General features: G+C 34.3%; 2 protein-coding genes across 4 annotated transcripts; both read right to left on the reverse strand.

Moving 5' to 3' along the window:
- Positions 1–3823: 3823 nt before the first annotated feature.
- LOC106765896 (putative pentatricopeptide repeat-containing protein At1g69350, mitochondrial) lies at positions 3824–6289 on the reverse strand. Its single transcript, XM_014650666.1, has one exon. It carries the CDS (start codon positions 6287–6289, stop codon positions 3824–3826), a length of 2466 nt encoding a protein of 821 aa, XP_014506152.1.
- A 1557-nt stretch (positions 6290–7846) lies between these two features.
- Positions 7847–14658, reverse strand: LOC106769245. 3 transcript variants are annotated; one of them, XM_014654778.2, is made up of 7 exons: positions 14469–14658; positions 13730–13875; positions 12918–13270; positions 12340–12834; positions 9681–10133; positions 9087–9584; positions 7847–8703 (listed from the first exon to the last, which is right to left on the reverse strand). In XM_014654778.2, the coding sequence occupies exons 2-7, from the start codon at positions 13812–13814 to the stop codon at positions 8146–8148; spliced, it is 2442 nt and encodes an 813-aa protein (XP_014510264.1). In that variant the 5' UTR covers positions 13815–13875; positions 14469–14658; the 3' UTR covers positions 7847–8145. The 3 variants fall into 3 exon arrangements, with proteins under 3 accessions (XP_014510264.1, XP_014510263.1, XP_022640215.1); XM_014654777.2 differs by having other exon boundaries at positions 13730–13885; XM_022784494.1 differs by lacking the exon at positions 9087–9584 and having other exon boundaries at positions 13730–13885.
- Positions 14659–18290: the final 3632 nt, after the last annotated feature.

An 18290-nucleotide genomic window follows, 5' to 3' on the forward strand; every position in this document is an offset into this window, starting at 1 on the left:
CTTAACACGTGTGAAAATAAAGACATGGGTTGTGAGGTTGGAAGCATGTTTGGTGTCCCATTAAGCATATTGATGCAGTTATGGAAATGAAATGAAGCTTCATGAGTGGATTCCAATTCCAATTCCTCCTCAATAGGTAGCTCTAGCATGGTTTCATGAGTTTCTTTTTTTTCCAACTGTTGTTCTAGCATGGTCTCATGAGTTTCTTTTTTTTTTTCAACTGTTGTTTTGTTGATTTTGTCTTTGTGTTGGGAATTTTTGAGCCTTCCAAATGCTTCAAAAGTCTCAATTTCTTTGAAACAGTCTGGATCCCTAATGGTTTAGTACAACATGAGTTGGTGAAAAATTAAAGGTTATGTTTGTGTTCAATATCCCAATTAAACAAAGGTGAGGCTTCCAATTGTGTATTGTAAAATGACTACTACAAAGCAATGACATATAGATGTTCAATAGCTTTGTCTAGCATGGTTTTATGAGTTCCTTTTTTCCAACTACTTTCATGATGCAATTTTAATTTTGTTTCTTATTTTGGGTTGGTTGCACATTGTTCTTATTGTTTTGAGTTGTATGAAAGTGTTTGGACAGTCTTTAGTTAGTGTTATCAAATTTGAGCAGTAGTTGTTAGGAATGGCAAAAGAATTTGCGTCCGCAGATATCTACAGATAAAATCTACGACGGATAGTTGATACCCGCAGATATTTACTACCCACAACCCGTTGGTAGCAGGTATTTTAATACCCACTTATAAATGGGTCGGGTGTGGGTATTATACTATCTGTACTCGCAGATATCCGCTACCCACAAAAAATAAAAATAAAAGTTTAATTTATATTTTATTAAGTTAAATTTAATTAAAATTAACATTAATTTGTATTTTACAAGGTTAAATTTAATTAAAATTAAATTTATATTTATATTTGATTTAATTTATATTATATTTTATATATTTTTTGTAATTCTATTTAAATTTTATTTTAATAATTTATAAAAAAAATTAAATATTTGCGGGTATCTACGGGTATCCGCGGGTTTTAAAATATCCGCAGATATTTTTTAAGCGGATATCCGTGCAGGTAGCGGGTCGGCTAGCGGGTGGATTTTTTTTATTGGGTCGGGTTGCGGATAGGCACTATCCGTGCCCAACCCGACCCGTTGTCATCCCTAGTTGTTGTTTTAGGTATGTTTCTTTTTTCAGTTTTTGGTTATTTTTAGTAGTTGTGACAGTTTATGACTGTTATTTTATAATGTGCAACATCAATTGGATTTGGTTTTCTTTCTATTTTTGGGTTTGAAGTTGCTTCCATTTGTGAAGGTCTTAGTTGAGTGAAGAGTTAAGGTACTTCCATTTCTTTTTGTAATTGTTCCATTTATGTTACTGGTTATTGTTGGGGTTTAGCTGGTTGGTTAATAATTGGGGAATATAGAAAAGGTTTGAAGTATGTGTTTTACTTCATGTTTCTCTAATGGCTGATTAACTCTTGTGATTAAGGTTATTCTAGTATTTCGTGCAACTCTATACTTTCTACCCTCTACATCTTTATGTTTTGTCCAAGAATATTTGTAAAATTGGTTCTACATATGCATACATTAATATTTCAAGAATGTGATGATAAGTATGTGTTTAAGAATGGGTGAATATTAATTGACCTAATAAGAAAAGGTCACGTGTAGTCATTACAATTGAAGCTCATGAATGACTAGAGTTTGATAAGAGTTATGTCATCAGTACAAATTTGGTTATGACTAATAAGAGCCCAATAACTTAGTGATACAACTACTATTGATCTTATTTGTTTCTTATCATGATAAAATTGGTCCTTATATAGTAAGGCAATGATAAAATTTAGTTGTAAATAATATGTTTAATTATCATTATGAAATTATTTGTCTCAAAATGTGATTAAGATAAGTTTAGACTAGAAAATGGAACAGGACATACTAGATCAGTCCATGTTCTCATGGAATTGTTTGAATAGGGTATGTTGGTATGTCTTGCGTATTAGTTAAATCCTCTTACCCATAAAATTGATAATTAGGTTTACCTAATTAGATCCTATTTGTTTTCCATATTTTGCATATCTTTCTTTTTAAGCATAATTTTGTCATTGTTTTCTAGTTTTTCTCTCTTTTTCACTAATTGACAAACTGTTTTGATAACCAAGTCAATCACATATGCCTTTCTCACTTGAGCTTTCCCACACTTCAACTCAACAATGTCCTATAACACAACCTAATTCACCTTGCAACTCTAAATAAAAGGTCAAAACATGTTAAAATATATGTACAAGGGAAAATTGGATCACACAAGGCTATATTTGGCAAGTGACTCAATTGTAAGTACTAACTGCCTTGAATTCACTTTAAGGCATTAGTTCTAGTGTCGAATAAAATTCACCTTAGTTCATCATCCTAAGTTTGCTGTTAAATAAAAGAGGTGATAGTACATATATGACTTAATTTGATTTTACTTTCATTCTTGCTTTACCCCAAGTTCTCCTACTAGGTACAAGGTGTTGAACTCAAGTAGTTGTTAAAAATAGTATGGCTTAGTTTCTCACACCAAGAGGGGGGGGGGGGAATTTTGTTATTGTTTATTTGAGTGGATTTGGAGGTAAGTGAGAGTGGATTTGAAAGTAAATTTTTTTAATTTGTCACATCAATCAAATCCTACACTAATTCTCACAAACTTTACTTCCAAATCCACTCAAATAAACAACAAAAAATTTACTTTCAAAACCTCTCAAATTCATTCAATCACTCTCTCCCAAATTCATTCAAGTGAACAAAGCCTAAGAGTTTATATTTGTTGATCTTACATATACATCGTCTAAACATAGTTCACTTCTACATACTATTATTACGAACCATTAGATGATGCTTTGTGAAAATATTTTGAAAACATTATTCACCTCCCTCCCTCCCTTTCACTCTTATGTTTTCTTGTGTACTTCATTAATGCTTATCAACGTTCAAAACATTTAATGCATGTACTATAAAGTACTTTGATGCTTGTATACTTTGTTTTTTGATATTCGGGCATATCAATAAAGCAGAAAGATATTATCAGAATCACTGTAGCGAAAAAAAAAGACGTTGTGAGAGAAGAACATTCTAAGAATGTTTTCCTTGAAGCCATCTGCTATGTCACATCGTACAAGCTTAAGTTTTTCTTAAGGCTATGAAAAAAAGCATTGACCTCTACAAAGTATACCAAAGTCTGACTTTGGTACAAGTTCAAGTTTTGCTTAAGGCTATGAGAAAAAGCTTTAACCCTTACAAAGTATACCAAAGTCTGACTTCCTACCTAAAGGCTACTTATTGTCCTAAAGTCAACTTTTTTGTCTAATGATCATCTTTCAAGGGAGGCTATATATAGAAGAAAGCTTGAAGAGAAAAAGATAAAGATACTAAACATCTTAAATCTTTATACATTCTCTTTACAAGTTATTAAACTCTTTTGCGAAAAGATTTCAAGAAACACTGTTCAGCATGCCTACGCAAGGATACTTTACTAGTACAATAGTAGAAGAACATTTAGTAAATGCATATTTGTGGAGGCCAATATGATATTTGTCCCTCTCCCATTTACAAACGGGTAGAGAAAATTCCATTGAAATTATTCATGAGGTTCATAAAAGGACAAAATGATCAATACGCAACCAGAAAATGCCTCCAAGATTACTGTCTTGCAACTTCAACAATTTCCTAGATTCACCGTATAATCATCAAATATATTACTCTCATTACATAAAAATTATGATTTACCTAACGATTATATCGTGCGGATTCAAATTTGTAGGTAAACTAATATTATATACAAAAATTAACAATCTGACATCCAAAAGTCATTATCCAAGCTGTCAATTTTCTCACCAACAAGAAATGCATGCACCTGATCTCCAATTTGAACCCAACTGCAACCAGGATTTTTCTTAGCTCCCCTTGACCTCATCAACTCCCTAACCTTGTTTGCCTCCTCCCATCTTTCAGCTTCTGCATACATATTTGAAAGGAGAATATAGTATCCACAGTGCTGAGGCTTTAATTTAAACAAATGTTCAGCTGCCAAGTGCCCCAATTCTATGTTCCCATGTATCCTACATGCTCCAAGAAGTGCACCCCATATATTAGTATCTGGTACAATAGAAAGGCCTCTGATAAGGTCCAAAGCTTCTTGCATTAGACCAGCCCTACCTAGGAGATCAACCATACATGCATAATGTGTATGCATTGGTTCAATATTAAGATCACTCATCATCTTAAAGTATTGTCTCCCCTTCTCAATCATCCCTCCATGGCTACACACAGTCAAAACAGCAATGAATGAAACTGAATCATATTCCACACCATCTTCCTTCATTGCTTCAAAAAGGTTCATTGCAGTGTCCAACTCACCCCTCATACCATACCCCAAAATCATAGTATTCCAAGAGGCCACATCCTTGTTTTCAATAGTGTCAAAGACCTTTGTAGCCAGATCTATTCGTCCACACCTGGTATACAAATCCAAGAGCGAATTCGCCGCAAAAAGATGAGAGTGAAAAAGCTTTCTCACCAGCAGACCATGGATCTCTTTGCCTTGTCTTACGGAAGCTAGATTTGCGCAAGCTGATATTACACCCATGAAAGAAACAATATCAGGAGCCATGCCCAAGAGTATCATTTCTGAAAACAAACTTAAAGACTCTGAACAGTCATTTGTTCGAGAATAGCCTATAATTAGTATGTTGTAGGAAACTTCGTCCCTGACAGAAATATTGAAGACATTTTGAGCAAGGTTTAAGCATCCACATTTTGAATACATATCTGACAGAGCATTAGAGACAAACAAATCGAGGGAAGATCCAACCCGAATAATCTTGGCATGAATTTCTTTTCCGACATTCAGGAAACCAAGTCTCGCACAGGCTGGAAGAGCATTTGTGAAGGTTACATTGTTGAGGATTTCTCCCTCAGCTTGCATTTTCCTCACTAATTCTACAGCTTCATACTCAAGCTTGTTCTGAGAAAAATTGGCAATCATAACATTCCAAGATACAATGTTTCTTCCTCCCATTTTATTGAATATAGTAGATGCTATTCTTGGAGATCCTGATTTTGCGTACAAATCTATCAACGCATTAGCAATAAAAACATCAGACTCAATATTCAACCTTAAACAAAACCCATGAACTTCCATTCCCAACTTGAAAAGTCCTAATCCTCCTAATACAGGTAGCATACTAGAAATGGTGACAGAGTTCGGTGTCACACCTGCCCCAATCATCAACCTAAATACATCGAAAGCATCCATATATTTCCCTCTAAAAGAAAAACTAGTAATGATAGCATTCCAGGAAATCACATTCCTCTCATCAATTTCATCAAAAACTTTTCTGGAAGCCTTCTCATTTCCACACTTCCCGTATACATCAACCAACGCATTTCCAACCTTTACATTGCCCAACAAGCCAACCTTCAATGCATAACAGTGCAAGTTTGTCGCCATCACCTCATCCTCAGTTTCCGCACACACTGGCAACACACTCACAACGGTAACCAAATCCGGTTGAATCCGTGGGACGGCCACAACCATCTCCTTAAAAAACCTTAGTGCCTTCTTGTAAAACCCATAAAGAGAACACAAACCAATAACAGTATTCCACGACACCTTATCTCTTTCCGGCATTTCATCAAACACTTTTGTTGCATCGTCAAGAAGCCCACAATTCCCGTAAAAGGCCGAAAGGGTATTCCCTACAAAGACATCCCCATCAAATCCAAGCTTAAACACAACCCCATGAACCTCCCTACCCTTATGAACCTCCACAAAATCAGAACACACCTTCAGAACAAAAGGGTAGGTGCACTCATCAGGCTTAACACCAGCACGAACCATGGTGTTATAGTTGCTGAATTCATCAAAGAAACCAGCAATAGAATTGGCACGGATAATGGTGTTCCACAAGAAAGCACTACGGGAATACACAACACTGTGTTGGAAGAGAATATGGGAGGATGTGGGGTGCCCAAAGGAGGCATATCGGAGAATGAGAGAGGCACATAGGGAGACACAGCGAGGAAGGAAGCCATGGAAGACGGCAAAGGCGTGGGCTTGCTTGATTTGGGAAAGGGTGAGGCAAAGGGTGCAGAGTTGGAGAAGGTTTGTGTGGTTGAAACTTTGAAGAGAAGTGGAAACGAGTGAAGAAAAATGGGTGGTTTTGGTGAGTGTTGTTAATGAGGGGAGTTTGAGTTTGGGTTTGAATTGAAGATGGTGTGTGTTGAGAACAACACGACAACGGAATATCATGGAACAATGCTACTTTTGATGTTGGCCTCAGTGATCAACCAACAAGGCAAAGAACATGGAACAATGTCATGCAACAATGTTATGTCTCACTCTGTCATCTGCATCAGCTTCTGCGTCATACAATCTTTGCTCTCTTGTTAGAGAAAATCTCTATTATTAAACGAAGATGATTATTGAACAACTATCATATCACCCTAATAGAGACCAACGAGATAAAGATAAAGAGAAATATATATATATATATATATATATATATATATATATATATATATATATATATAAACTCAGAATGCAAAACATAAATGGAAAGAGACAGAGACAAAAAATTACTAATAGAATGTTAATTAGTGTATATATCATTCTTCTTATATTAAATTAGCAATTTAATTTTTTTATTTAGATTTTATTTTACTTCTTTTATTGAATCACTAATTTGTCTTTCCGTTTTGGGAATATTAATGCTGACTATTTTAACTCGAATATTAGTATGAGTTTAATATATCTGTTGAGAAAAATGACATTAATTTGATATTTTAAAAAATAAGTAACACTATCGGTTAAAAAAACGGCATTAGTTACATTTGAAATTGTAAAAAAAGAAATATATATATATATATATATATATATATATATATTATGTGAGGTATAATTATGAAGTTTTAGTATCTAAACTAAATTGCTATTCTAGAACTTCGATAATTATTTGTCATCAAATGAATTTTCATAAAAGAAAAGAAAAAGCATAGAAGATCAGATTAAAATTCTGAAAAAAAAAATTCAAAATGCTAACAAATCAAAATTTTAGAATATTAAAATAATTAATAAATAATTTGATGTTCATTAGCGTGAGTAAATAATGTAAATAAAGTTAAATTTACTATCAATTCATAACCATAAGGTCAACATATTTATTATCTTCCCAAAAATATAAGAAACTTTAAATCAATAATAATACAAGTTTTCTTATTTCATCGAATTTTGAGAAGTTGGACCACAATAGAAGAATTATTAAAGACTTGACAAATTAAGGAAGAACCATATTTCAACCATCACTACTAGCATAATGTCCTAAGCTACCTACCTCTAGTTGCATCATCCATATTAACTTTAACCTATGTGTAGGCATCATTCATTTACTTTAATATAAGGAATATCATTATTTATTACTTTATGGTATAGACAAGGTAAGTCAAGTAACAATTAAATTGTAATATTTGGACTACTATATATATCAAGTAAAAAAACATGTATACCTTAATTATCAATTATAATTTTTCACCTAACTCTCAATCTAACTATTTTTAAAGTTTTAATTTTAAAATGATTTTAACTTAACAACTTTTTTCTACATTGAAGTCGTGCGTAAAATGGGACTAAACCTTACATGAAATGAGCTAAGTATGCACCTCCTTCTGTGCCTCAAACTGGTTTTTGTGCAAAATTCATTCAAAAACAAACTTGGTGGCCTGTTTAAGAATTAAACTTTCTCTCGATGAAAATTTTGCATTGATATTTTCACATTCATCATAGGGCAAGTGCAAAGCAGTATAAGAGAAATTTACTCAACACAAAATCAGACCCCATGGTTATAACAATGATAAGTTATTGCCCAGGAAAGTACAAGGCAATAAACAAACATCAGAAGAAGGAAAGTTGAAGCACCTTGTCATTCCATAACTTTTTCCCACTTCCCCCTTAACGTTAGTTTTCTTATAACAAAGTAACAACCTAAACTAGGGTGTACCTAGAGTAAGTACATGCCAAGAAGAAATTCATAAAAACATCTTCAAGCAACTATTTTCTTTTAACAACCTACATACAAAAAAGTAAAATAAAATAAAATCTGTGAAACTATCTTATTGACCTCGCAATCGTTTCAGTAACCACTTTTTCCTTAATCTGTCTTCTAATTTCAAAAACATGAATGCCCTCTTCTCATCAAAACATAAATACTCACAAGCTTCGATGATGAGATCATCGTCAAAGTCAGGCATATTTTGTACCTTTTCTACCACTTCCTCTAAGCACACTCTGTTGTTAGTTTCAGTTAATGCATCAGCTATCCGACTTATATCTGCGGCCATAACACTCATCATTTGTAGCAAAACATCACAAGTGCGCCTTCGTTTTGACGGTTGCTCCGAATGTGATTGTGATGATGAAGGTCTCGCCCTTGTTTGCTCAGATGACCCCTGCACTTCATCACTTGCATCATCATCATGGCTCAGCTCTGCATTAGGCAACACAAGTGCTGGAGTTTCTGCATGCTCTTCATAGTTAGGTGTAATATTTACATCAAACCTCTCAGAGTTTTCGGACCAATTTCCAATTCCTTGCTCATTACCAACAATCATACATAATTCATGGTAGTTCGCTATGCGCTGGTCTCTCAAATGCCTAGCATCCGGATGTTTCTGAATAACCACAGGCCAAACATGAATCAGAAAAACATTGTTCAGCAGTGCAACGGGATAAAGTTGTGAAATATGCAGTTGAGGTTGTGGTTGTAGTTGCTAGCAAATGAAACCAACCACTAATCATGCCAGCAAACAATACATGCACGTAGGCAATGTTGATGTATTTTGTTAGTTAGTATTATGATGGGTCTGTGGTTTAGTTTAAACAGCTTCAAGTGACTAGGTGGGGTAACAATTGATGATTATCACCATATCACTGGATTTATTGGCCTAAACTTGATAACCAATTAGGAGCTTAAGTATTGCAATAGCAAATAAATATAATAATAAAAAAAAAAAAACTTCGACACTAATTTAATACTAAGCAAATATGAATATACCTTAATGTATTCATTCCATTCTAAGTCGGTTGCAACAATCATCTTACATTCCTCATCCCACCCAAAACTCCCTTGAGAGAGCATTTCTTTCAAAAGGCCATACTGTTTTTTCCATATGTTCAATCGGCTTATAATGTTTTCTTTGGTTATATTTAGGCCAAATCTCTCATTTAGAGCAGTTACAACAGCCATATATGCTGAGGTCTTGAAATTTTTCTCTAGCTTGTTTCCCAACAATACTTGATCGACTAGCAACTCTGTCAAGTAATGATCCATCTCATCTGTCCATGTCACACTATTTCCTTTTTCTTTTGCATAGTTGGTTCTACGGCAGTTTGTCTCTTGAACCTCCATAACACCATTGTCTGTAGTCATACCCATAGTAGCACAAGCACCACTCATGGGACTATCATGTGGATCACAATGACCTATAATTATGCACAATTCATTGTAGTTTCTGATAACTCGTCCTTTAAGGAACCGAGCATCAGGGTTATTCTGGTCCAAAAAGGTACAATTGTTACAAGTTGGATAAAAAATATCCTTATGCAGTAAAAAATGTCATACAGAAACTAAAAGTAGGCTTATAGGTACCTTAACATATTCATTCCATACAGAATCATTTGCAATGACCATTTTTCGCTTTTCATCCCATTCAAATCCGCTGTGGTTCATAAGTTTCTTCAGAATATCATACTGTCTTTTCCATGTTTTTAGACGATTTTTCACATGATCTTTCGTCAAATACAGCTTAAACTTTTCATTAATAGCCAGGACAGATGCTTCAAATGCAGCAGGCCTCCATTTGTAGTCAAATTCGCTTCTGTTGCCTTTTTTTATTTGCTGCACAAGGATTGCACATAAACAACTGTCCATGTCACTTGTCCACCGCACTTGCCTTCCTGGATCTCTAACATTGATATCATAGTTAACTGCATCACAAGGCTCAGATTCATCCCAATGCAAAGGTTCATTGCCAAAGATAATGCAGAATTGATCATAGTTCTCAAAAACTCTACCGCGGAAAGTCCTTGCATCAAGATGCATCTGGCATTATAGGAAGAATGAGTATCATGACGTCATCAACATCAAAATACTTAATAATTCTTAAGCATTATAATCTCAGGTTAAAATAAATAATAATTATACATATGTAATTCTTAAACCAAATCCTGATATAAAATACACTATCTAAATATATATCTGAATACACAAAAAATAAAGAATGAATGTTGTGAAAATAAATATACATTGGTGTAGAGCAGGACTATACACCATGGTTATCAAACTCAAAAGTCAAACCAAACTCACGGCAGCTTTGTAGATTCTACTAGTAGACTCGTAAGAGTCTACTTCATATGAAAAAGTATAGCACAAAAACAAATCAACAACACTAAAATGACTACATTTAACAGTGATAGATTCTTGGGTTAAAACAAACCAAGAACTATCGAACACAGTGCAACGAATACCAGTAAAACCAGAAAGAAGAAAAAAGAATCGTATATTTCTTCAATATAGTATTCACAAACGTTCTAGCCTCCAAGTAGGGAATAATTCCCTCCTCCACAGGATATGAAAGGTCCTGTCTATACAATTGAAAGATTCAAGATAGCTTACCCCTCCCCTGGGTCATTGCAGCCCTTATATAGTTTGCCCTGACCCTTACAACTAATAACTACCCTTTCAACAGAACAACAAATGCAACCTTCCGTACGACAGTATTAACTAACAGTTTATACTCTCTTTCTCCTCCTATAGACTCTCAGGGTCCTATCAAACAGTGCATGACTATTATATAAGTTTTCAAACTACACCAAATAAATAAGTTCGTATTAGGTTACTTTATGCAAATAATCTAATCTATACTCTATTCTCACTGCAACACTCGAATAACAGAATGGAAAAGTATGTATGTATGTATTATTGATTCAGTAAAGTATCAAAAATTACAAGTATACTCTCCCCCAAGGAAGTCTACCTTCCTCCACTGGCAAACATGTCCAGTCTATACTCAAAATGAAATAACCTAATTGAATAGAGTTACAGGAAGACTATTTATAGTGTCTCCTTCCCGTGCCCTATCCTTTTTGCTAACCCAATCTGCTTCTACTAAATACCGTTCGGTACTAGCATATATATATCGTCCAGCCTTTGATCCCCTCCTCCCTTCCATCTTCCGTTCGGTATTAGTTTATTTATACCACTCGACCTCTACTCTCCTTCCTTCCTGCTACCGTTCGGTCTATAAACCTCAGAATTTGAATTTTCTTCTCCCTATCTCTCTGCATTAAATCGATTATACTTTATCTGCATTCGAATACCATACTGTTACATTGCATACATTTTTTACTAGCGATTCAAGGAAATTTTTAGAGACGTATAGTTTTGCGAAAAAGATTTCAAAAGCAATCAATTTTATAAAACACCAATTCACCCTCCTCTTGGCATGAGAAACAAAGCACATCTTTTCTAACAAATATCAAGGTACATAGTGATGCCTAACATTAGTTTATAAAAAAAGTTACTAAAGACCTTCTAAAAATAAGCAGCTATCAGAAAGTACAACTATTTCATGGTATAAAGATGTTTTCTTAACAATTAACAAAAAATGGGTTTACAAAGCTACTCATGCACCCCAGATGTTACCCACACACAATTAATCTATAATAATTAATAGTGAAGATTGGTTTCTGTAGCTATTTTTTTGTGTACACATTGTTTTACGTCTTTTACCTTTCCTATCCCTATCTTCTAACAAACTTTGTAGTTTCCATTATTTAGAAGAAACTACCCATAATAAACAGTCCTGATAAAAGATTGAAAGTGTTTCTATTGTTTAATTATAATAACTAATAAAAATAAAAAAAATTTATATCTTTATATATATATATATATATATATATATATATATATATATATATATATATATATATATATATATATATTATTGCAATTTTTACTTTGTTTTATGTTTTGGCAATTATTTTTCATTGTAATAATAGTTACATCAAAAAATTTAATTGTATTCCAAAAACAATTATTTCCGGAAAAAAAAATGTGGACAAACAGCAGCTGTTGTGCCTGTGTTTCCACATGTTATCTATAAAGACAATGGTTGATAGGTTTTGGAAAGAATTTATTAAAAAATAAAAAACAAATCATCTTTGCAATATCTAAAAGGTTTACTCAACATGGGGATCGGGGGGGAGATAGTGATTGCTATCTAACAGTTCCAAAGGAGACAACATACCCGGATGTAGTCATTCCATGTAGAATCATTGGCAATGATCATTTTCTTTCTTTTATCCCACTTAAATCCAGTATGAGACAGAATTTCCATTAACTGCTCATACTGTTTCTTCCAAGTTTTAAGACGATTTTTAATGTTGAATTTTGCCAGATGAAGCCCAAATTTTGCATTTACTACTGAAACGGCCGCTTCATATGCTTCTGTCAGCAAAACTTTATCTACCTTAAGGCCTTTCTTCACTTGATCAACAAGAATCTTTCCAAGCCAATGGTCCATTTCAACTGTCCACCTGAGGCTTTTGGTCTGGTTTCCATCATGATGTACTTCAGATACAATGGCAAGATCTGGGTCCCTCTTATCATCACCAAAGTTTACATCTGTGTCTGTAACATTATCTGAAAGGCTTGCAATTACTTGTTCATTTCCAAGGATAATACATAATTGGTCATAGTTTTCTATAGATTTTGCCTGAAAAATCCTTGCATCAGGGTGCATCTGCAGGTAACATAAGCATATCGACAATCAACATAAAACTGCAAACTTATGAATGCATACTATAATACATGTAACAAAATTACCTTGATGTAGTCATTCCAAACAGAGTTATCAGCAACAACCATCTTTTTTGTGTCATCCCACATAAAACCCCTTTGAGCAAGGAGTTCCTTTAAAACCCCAAACTGTTTCCTCAATGTCTTCAGTCGATTTTTTATTTGTCCTTTGGTCACATACATACCATACTTTTCGTTCAGTGTTTTCAGTGCACCTGAAAATGCTGCTGGCTTCAACATGTTATCCATTTTGTTCCCCTTTTTCACTTGCTCAGCAAGTACCTCAGTGAGGCACTTGTCCATTTCGTTTGTCCAAACCATGTACTTTGGTTTCTCCTTGTCACTAGAACAACGAGTCTGGTATACCATAGAATGCATCCCTGAAAATCCACATAATACAGGATTTTACTGTTTTCTTCAGGATTTTATGTTGATAATTTTTTACTAGGTATCATACTCAGCAGGAGTATGATAACAACACATTTCACCTGCTTGACAACATGAAACAATCAAAAGCTATGCCACAGTAAAGTATGAAACCAGTGTTACCTTCATAAATTAACCTAAGTGAAGCTCCAAGTCACAAAACCACAGCACATTAAATTGAAAAGGAGCTTTCAAATTCTTTATAACAATTTGTCTCTTTAGTTGAAAATTTGATCACATTAGGGAACATATTAGCAGAGCACATACCCAACTATTGCAAATTTCAACTCTTCTAACAAATAGGTTCGAGACCAACAATGTAATCAATCAAGTTTGACATCTTAGTAAATAATCACTTTTATTTTTCCAGCTTCCGAAACAGGTTTTGACTGCCCAGCAGGTAGTTAACTCACCTTGTAGGCCTTCTGCTCTCGCAAGCCCAGGTCTTTGGTTCGCTTCGAGAACAACTGGTTGATAACGGACATTTATACCGGCCATAAATCCTCGCTGAGGTTGGTGGTCTTCTTCAACCTTACATGGAATTAAACTCTCCCCTGATCTGAACTTTCCTATAACATAAAAGTAGTTGAAAAATAGCTTTAAAAAACAGCACCATTTAAGAAATTTAATCTTTAACTACACATGTAGTAAATCTGGTGTTTTACACGTACAGAACAAAACACAGCTAAATGGGGCTTGAAATCCCGAGAATTTACAAGAAAAAGTTGTTAAAACTCCTAAATATTATGAGGAAATGGAAATTGACTGACATCATTGATACATGTAACATGATGTCCCTAAATCATACAATAATTATAATAAATCCACACAAACAACAGTAATAATAATAAAGAGAAAATATTATAGAAAATACAGCAATTTGTATCAACACCAGAAATACTGCACCCAGAAGAGAGAGAGAAAAACTGCTTTCAGTTCAGACTAAGAGGGAACACTCAAACTCAAAGGAGCATAAAAAGAATACAATATAAATATAAAAAAAGAACGCAATAAACAATCAAACTTTACAAAAACTACATATTAATAAAAAAAAAAAAAAAAACCCCAAATGCGAGTTCTTCGGAAAGTGAATTTCGGTGGTGAGTAAAACTTCACTTGGTACGCGGTAATCGAAATTGAAGAAGGGAGTACCTGTCATGGTGGCCGGCACTTGTTTTCCGGTGAGAATTCCGTTTGAATTGCGGAGGCGCTGTCTTGGGAATCGGGATTTATGTTCTTCCGTTTACATGGGAGCCGCCAAGATTTCACTTGTTCTTTTATCCTTTTACTGGTATGCGTGCGCACATGCGTCAGAACAACTTCTCAACATATGAGAGCTTAGTTTTATTAAAAAGAACAAAATAAGAATGTAATGAATGGGCACATAGTTAAATATGTCTCGTTTTCACTAGAGATTAAAAGAAAGAATATTTTTATGGAAAATATTATGAAAGTGTTGGTGTATGAAAAAAAAAAGAGTATTAAAAAAATTACAAAAAAAAGTGTATTTTATCTATTCCGATTGTAAAATGAAGAATGAAAAAATGTTTTCTGAAATATAAATGAGTTTAAAACACTTCGTTTTTCATTTCCACTCAACGTATGTATTTCTCATTTCACCACAATTCAGTAGAATTTCAAAAATTTATCCTTGTTTGTTTATTGTTTCGGTAGAATTTTTGGGGACCGAGACACTAACCTTTTCTGACGTGGCTTTTCTGCTTTCTGACACTTGGACTAGTCGGATTGCTCGCTTTTCCTGGATCTTGACCGCTCGCTTCCCTTCACCCTTGACCGTTCGGTGATCTTCAAGCTTTGACCTCTTGTCCGAATTCCCGGTGGAGAGGGGAAGGTACCTGCAAAAGGTACTCCGACGCCCAAGTCAGGCGTGTATTGAAGAGCCTCGGCTCTTGATTGAATATTTAGTGAAGGGTTTTCACTATTTGAGTATTTGAGAATATGAGTTGAATATGATTGGAAGGTGATTCAAAGGTGATTGGAAGTTACCTGGTTTGTGGCCCTGGCTTTCTATTCATAATTTGTCTCATGGACCTTGAACTGATATAAGTCCAATAAAATATAAACAGAATATAATATAAAGAGACCTACCTGAAAATTTGGTTAGCTGCTAAATATCTTTAAATAGATATTCTTGATTATCCTTTGATTATTTTATCTTTTGCTTATCAATATCTTTAATAAGATATTCTTGATTATTTTATAAATAAAATATATCGTAACTGCTCGGCCTTGATATCATATTGTACATTATGCCCCCCAAAGTTCGAGTTAATCGCTCGGTTTTAGTCGAGGTTAACTATAGGACTTATGAGTTTGAAGGAGGCTTTTCTCGTTGTATTGAGGAGCTTTGCTTTTCATGTCGTTGTATTAAGGAGCTTTGCTTTTCATGTCGTTGTATTGAGTACGCTTGATTTTTGTTTTCAACTTTCTAGTTGACGAGAGGGATTTACCTCCCAGTTTTTCCTTCAACGAGAGGGATTTACCTCTCGACCGAGAGGGATTTACCTCTCGGCCGAGAGGGATTTACCGCTCAGTCTTTGTTTTCAACTTTCTAGTTGACGAGAGGGATTTTACCTCTCGATTTTTCTTCAACGAGAGGGATTTACCTCTCGGCTGAGAGGGATTTACCACTCGGTCTTTCTTTTCAACTTTCTAGTTGACGAGAGGGATTTACTTCTCGGTTTTTTCTTCAACGAGAGGGATTTACCTCTCGGGCGAGAGGGATTTACCTCTTCGGCCTTCAACATAAACTTTTGACGAAAGGGATTTACCTCTCGGTCTTCAGCATCAACGAGAGGGATTTATCTCTCAGCCGAGGGGGATTTACCGCTCGGTCTTTAACTTCAGATTCTTTTCTGGGGGACTATTTTTGATTTATAGTCCATTGAGGACTGTGTTTGATTTATAGTCTTGTGACCTGTAAGATATATAATATAAAAAATATAGGCGAAACCGTTCAATCTTTTTGGTTGAATGTTTGAGGAATCCATATTAGGATGTTTCATGGTCAGAAAGTAACTGCTTTATAGCCTTGTGATCTGTTTTTGAATTCAAACCTGCATTTAAATGCATATATAATAATATAGTATGTGGTAATCTTTAAATGCATCTTGATGCGTATATATTATGGAAGACAATCTCCACAATGATGCAGCTTTCTTGATTTTATATACTACCTTAGAAATTGCATATCATATTAACTCATTCTAATATTCCCAGGTTGGGTTCTGTTTACGCTTCTTTACGCATGCGGGTATAGCATTTTACTGTTGCATCTATGTACCTTGCCATACATCTCGAAATACAGATAAATAATTAAAGCCTAAGACGCCTCAGGGTATCATAGCCACTTTTCATCTAAAGTGATATCTATGGGTAAAATGAAAGCAGATCATTTATATCCACATATCTTTCTGATTATTTTAATCACGCCAAAAATATTTCGGTAACAAAAATTAATAACTATATTTATAGTTATATATTATATTATATAACCAATAAATAACATATACGATGAATGTTATGGTTACAATATATTTTGATTCGCACCAAGATTAGTAACATATTATATTATATATAACATATAATGTATGACAAATCTTTCGGTTACAATAATGTAATATAATATATATTTTTAATATATCATCTATATATAATATTTTATGGATTATATGTATATTTTTAAAAATTATATAAAATAGTTGTTATAATATCTATTATCAATTTCAAAAATACTTATCTTGTTGATGACGCCTCATAGAGATGATGATTCACGTAGTATAGTTCTCACTTTGATAAAAGTAAGTTTCTGGTGTTGATTCGAAATAGTGATATCGAGACCGAACGCTTCGTCTTTGTTTCTGATCATCTTTCTGGTGTTTTGTTGTTCCTCCATGCTCCTTATGGTCGCCATTTGGGTTTGCCGCTCGGCCCCACGGTGGGCGCCAAAATATTTCGGTAGATTTTTTGGGGACCGAGACACTAACCTTTTCTGACGTGGCTTTCCCGCTTTCTAACGCTTGGACTGGTCGGATTGCTCGCTTTTCCTAGATCTTGATTGCTCGCTTTCCTTCACCCTTGACCGTTCGGTGATCTTCAAGCTTTGACCGGAGGGGGGAGGTACCTGCAATGGCACTCCGACGCCCAAGTCAGGCGTGTATTGAAGAGCCTCGGCTCTTGATTGAGTATTTAGTGAAAGGTTTTCACTATTTGAGTATTTGAGAATATGAGTTGAATATGATTGGAAGGTGATTGGAAGTTACCTGGTTTGTGGCCCTGACTTTCTATTTATAATTTGTCTCATGGACCTTGAACTGATATAAGTTCAATAAAATATAAACAGAATAAAATATAAACAAAATATAATATAAACAGACTTACCTGAAAATCTGGTTAGCTGCTAAATATCTTTAAATAGATATTCTTGATTATCCTTTGATTATTTTATCTTCTGCTTATCAATATCTTTAATAAGATATTCTTGATTATTTTATAAATAAAATATATCGTAACTACTCGGCCTTGATATCATACTGTACATTTATTATTGTATATTATATGTGTTCTTGGTTATTTTGAATTAATAGTTCTTATTGATACATGTTTATATGATTATCATTATGATTATATATTGTTATTGTTGGATAAGGATTTGTGTATACATGGGCTGGTGTATGCATGGGCATAGGGTTTATGTAATATTTATGTTGGGTTTTCCTATACAAATGTATGTATGGTTTGTTGGGTTATCCCAATAGAGGGTTTGATGCTAAGGAAAAACAAAGTTATGATGTTTGGGGGTTTCCATGCAAATATATGTTGTAAGTGTTGGGTTATTAGGATCCCTTCCTATGTGAAGAATAGACCAAATAATGTGGATCATTATGTCTCAATTTGTTTTACTAGAGATGGGTTAGATTAGAAGGGCACTTTAGAGTCATTTGAAGAAAGGAA

This window comes from Vigna radiata, chromosome 7 (assembly GCF_000741045.1).
Source record: "Vigna radiata var. radiata cultivar VC1973A chromosome 7, Vradiata_ver6, whole genome shotgun sequence".
NCBI classification, from domain to species: domain Eukaryota; kingdom Viridiplantae; phylum Streptophyta; class Magnoliopsida; order Fabales; family Fabaceae; genus Vigna; species Vigna radiata.

Coding starts and splice junctions, on each gene's coding strand:
- LOC106765896 (XM_014650666.1), bottom strand. CDS start 6,289: ATGATATTCCGTTGTCGTGTTGTTCTCAACACACACCATCTTCAATTC.
- LOC106769245 (XM_014654777.2), bottom strand. Junction 12,835..12,917: donor TTTGGAATGACTACATCAAG/GTAATTTTGTTA, acceptor TGTTACCTGCAG/ATGCACCCTGATGCAAGGAT. Junction 9,585..9,680: donor TATGGAATGAATATGTTAAG/GTACCTATAAGC, acceptor TTTTTGGACCAG/AATAACCCTGATGCTCGGTT.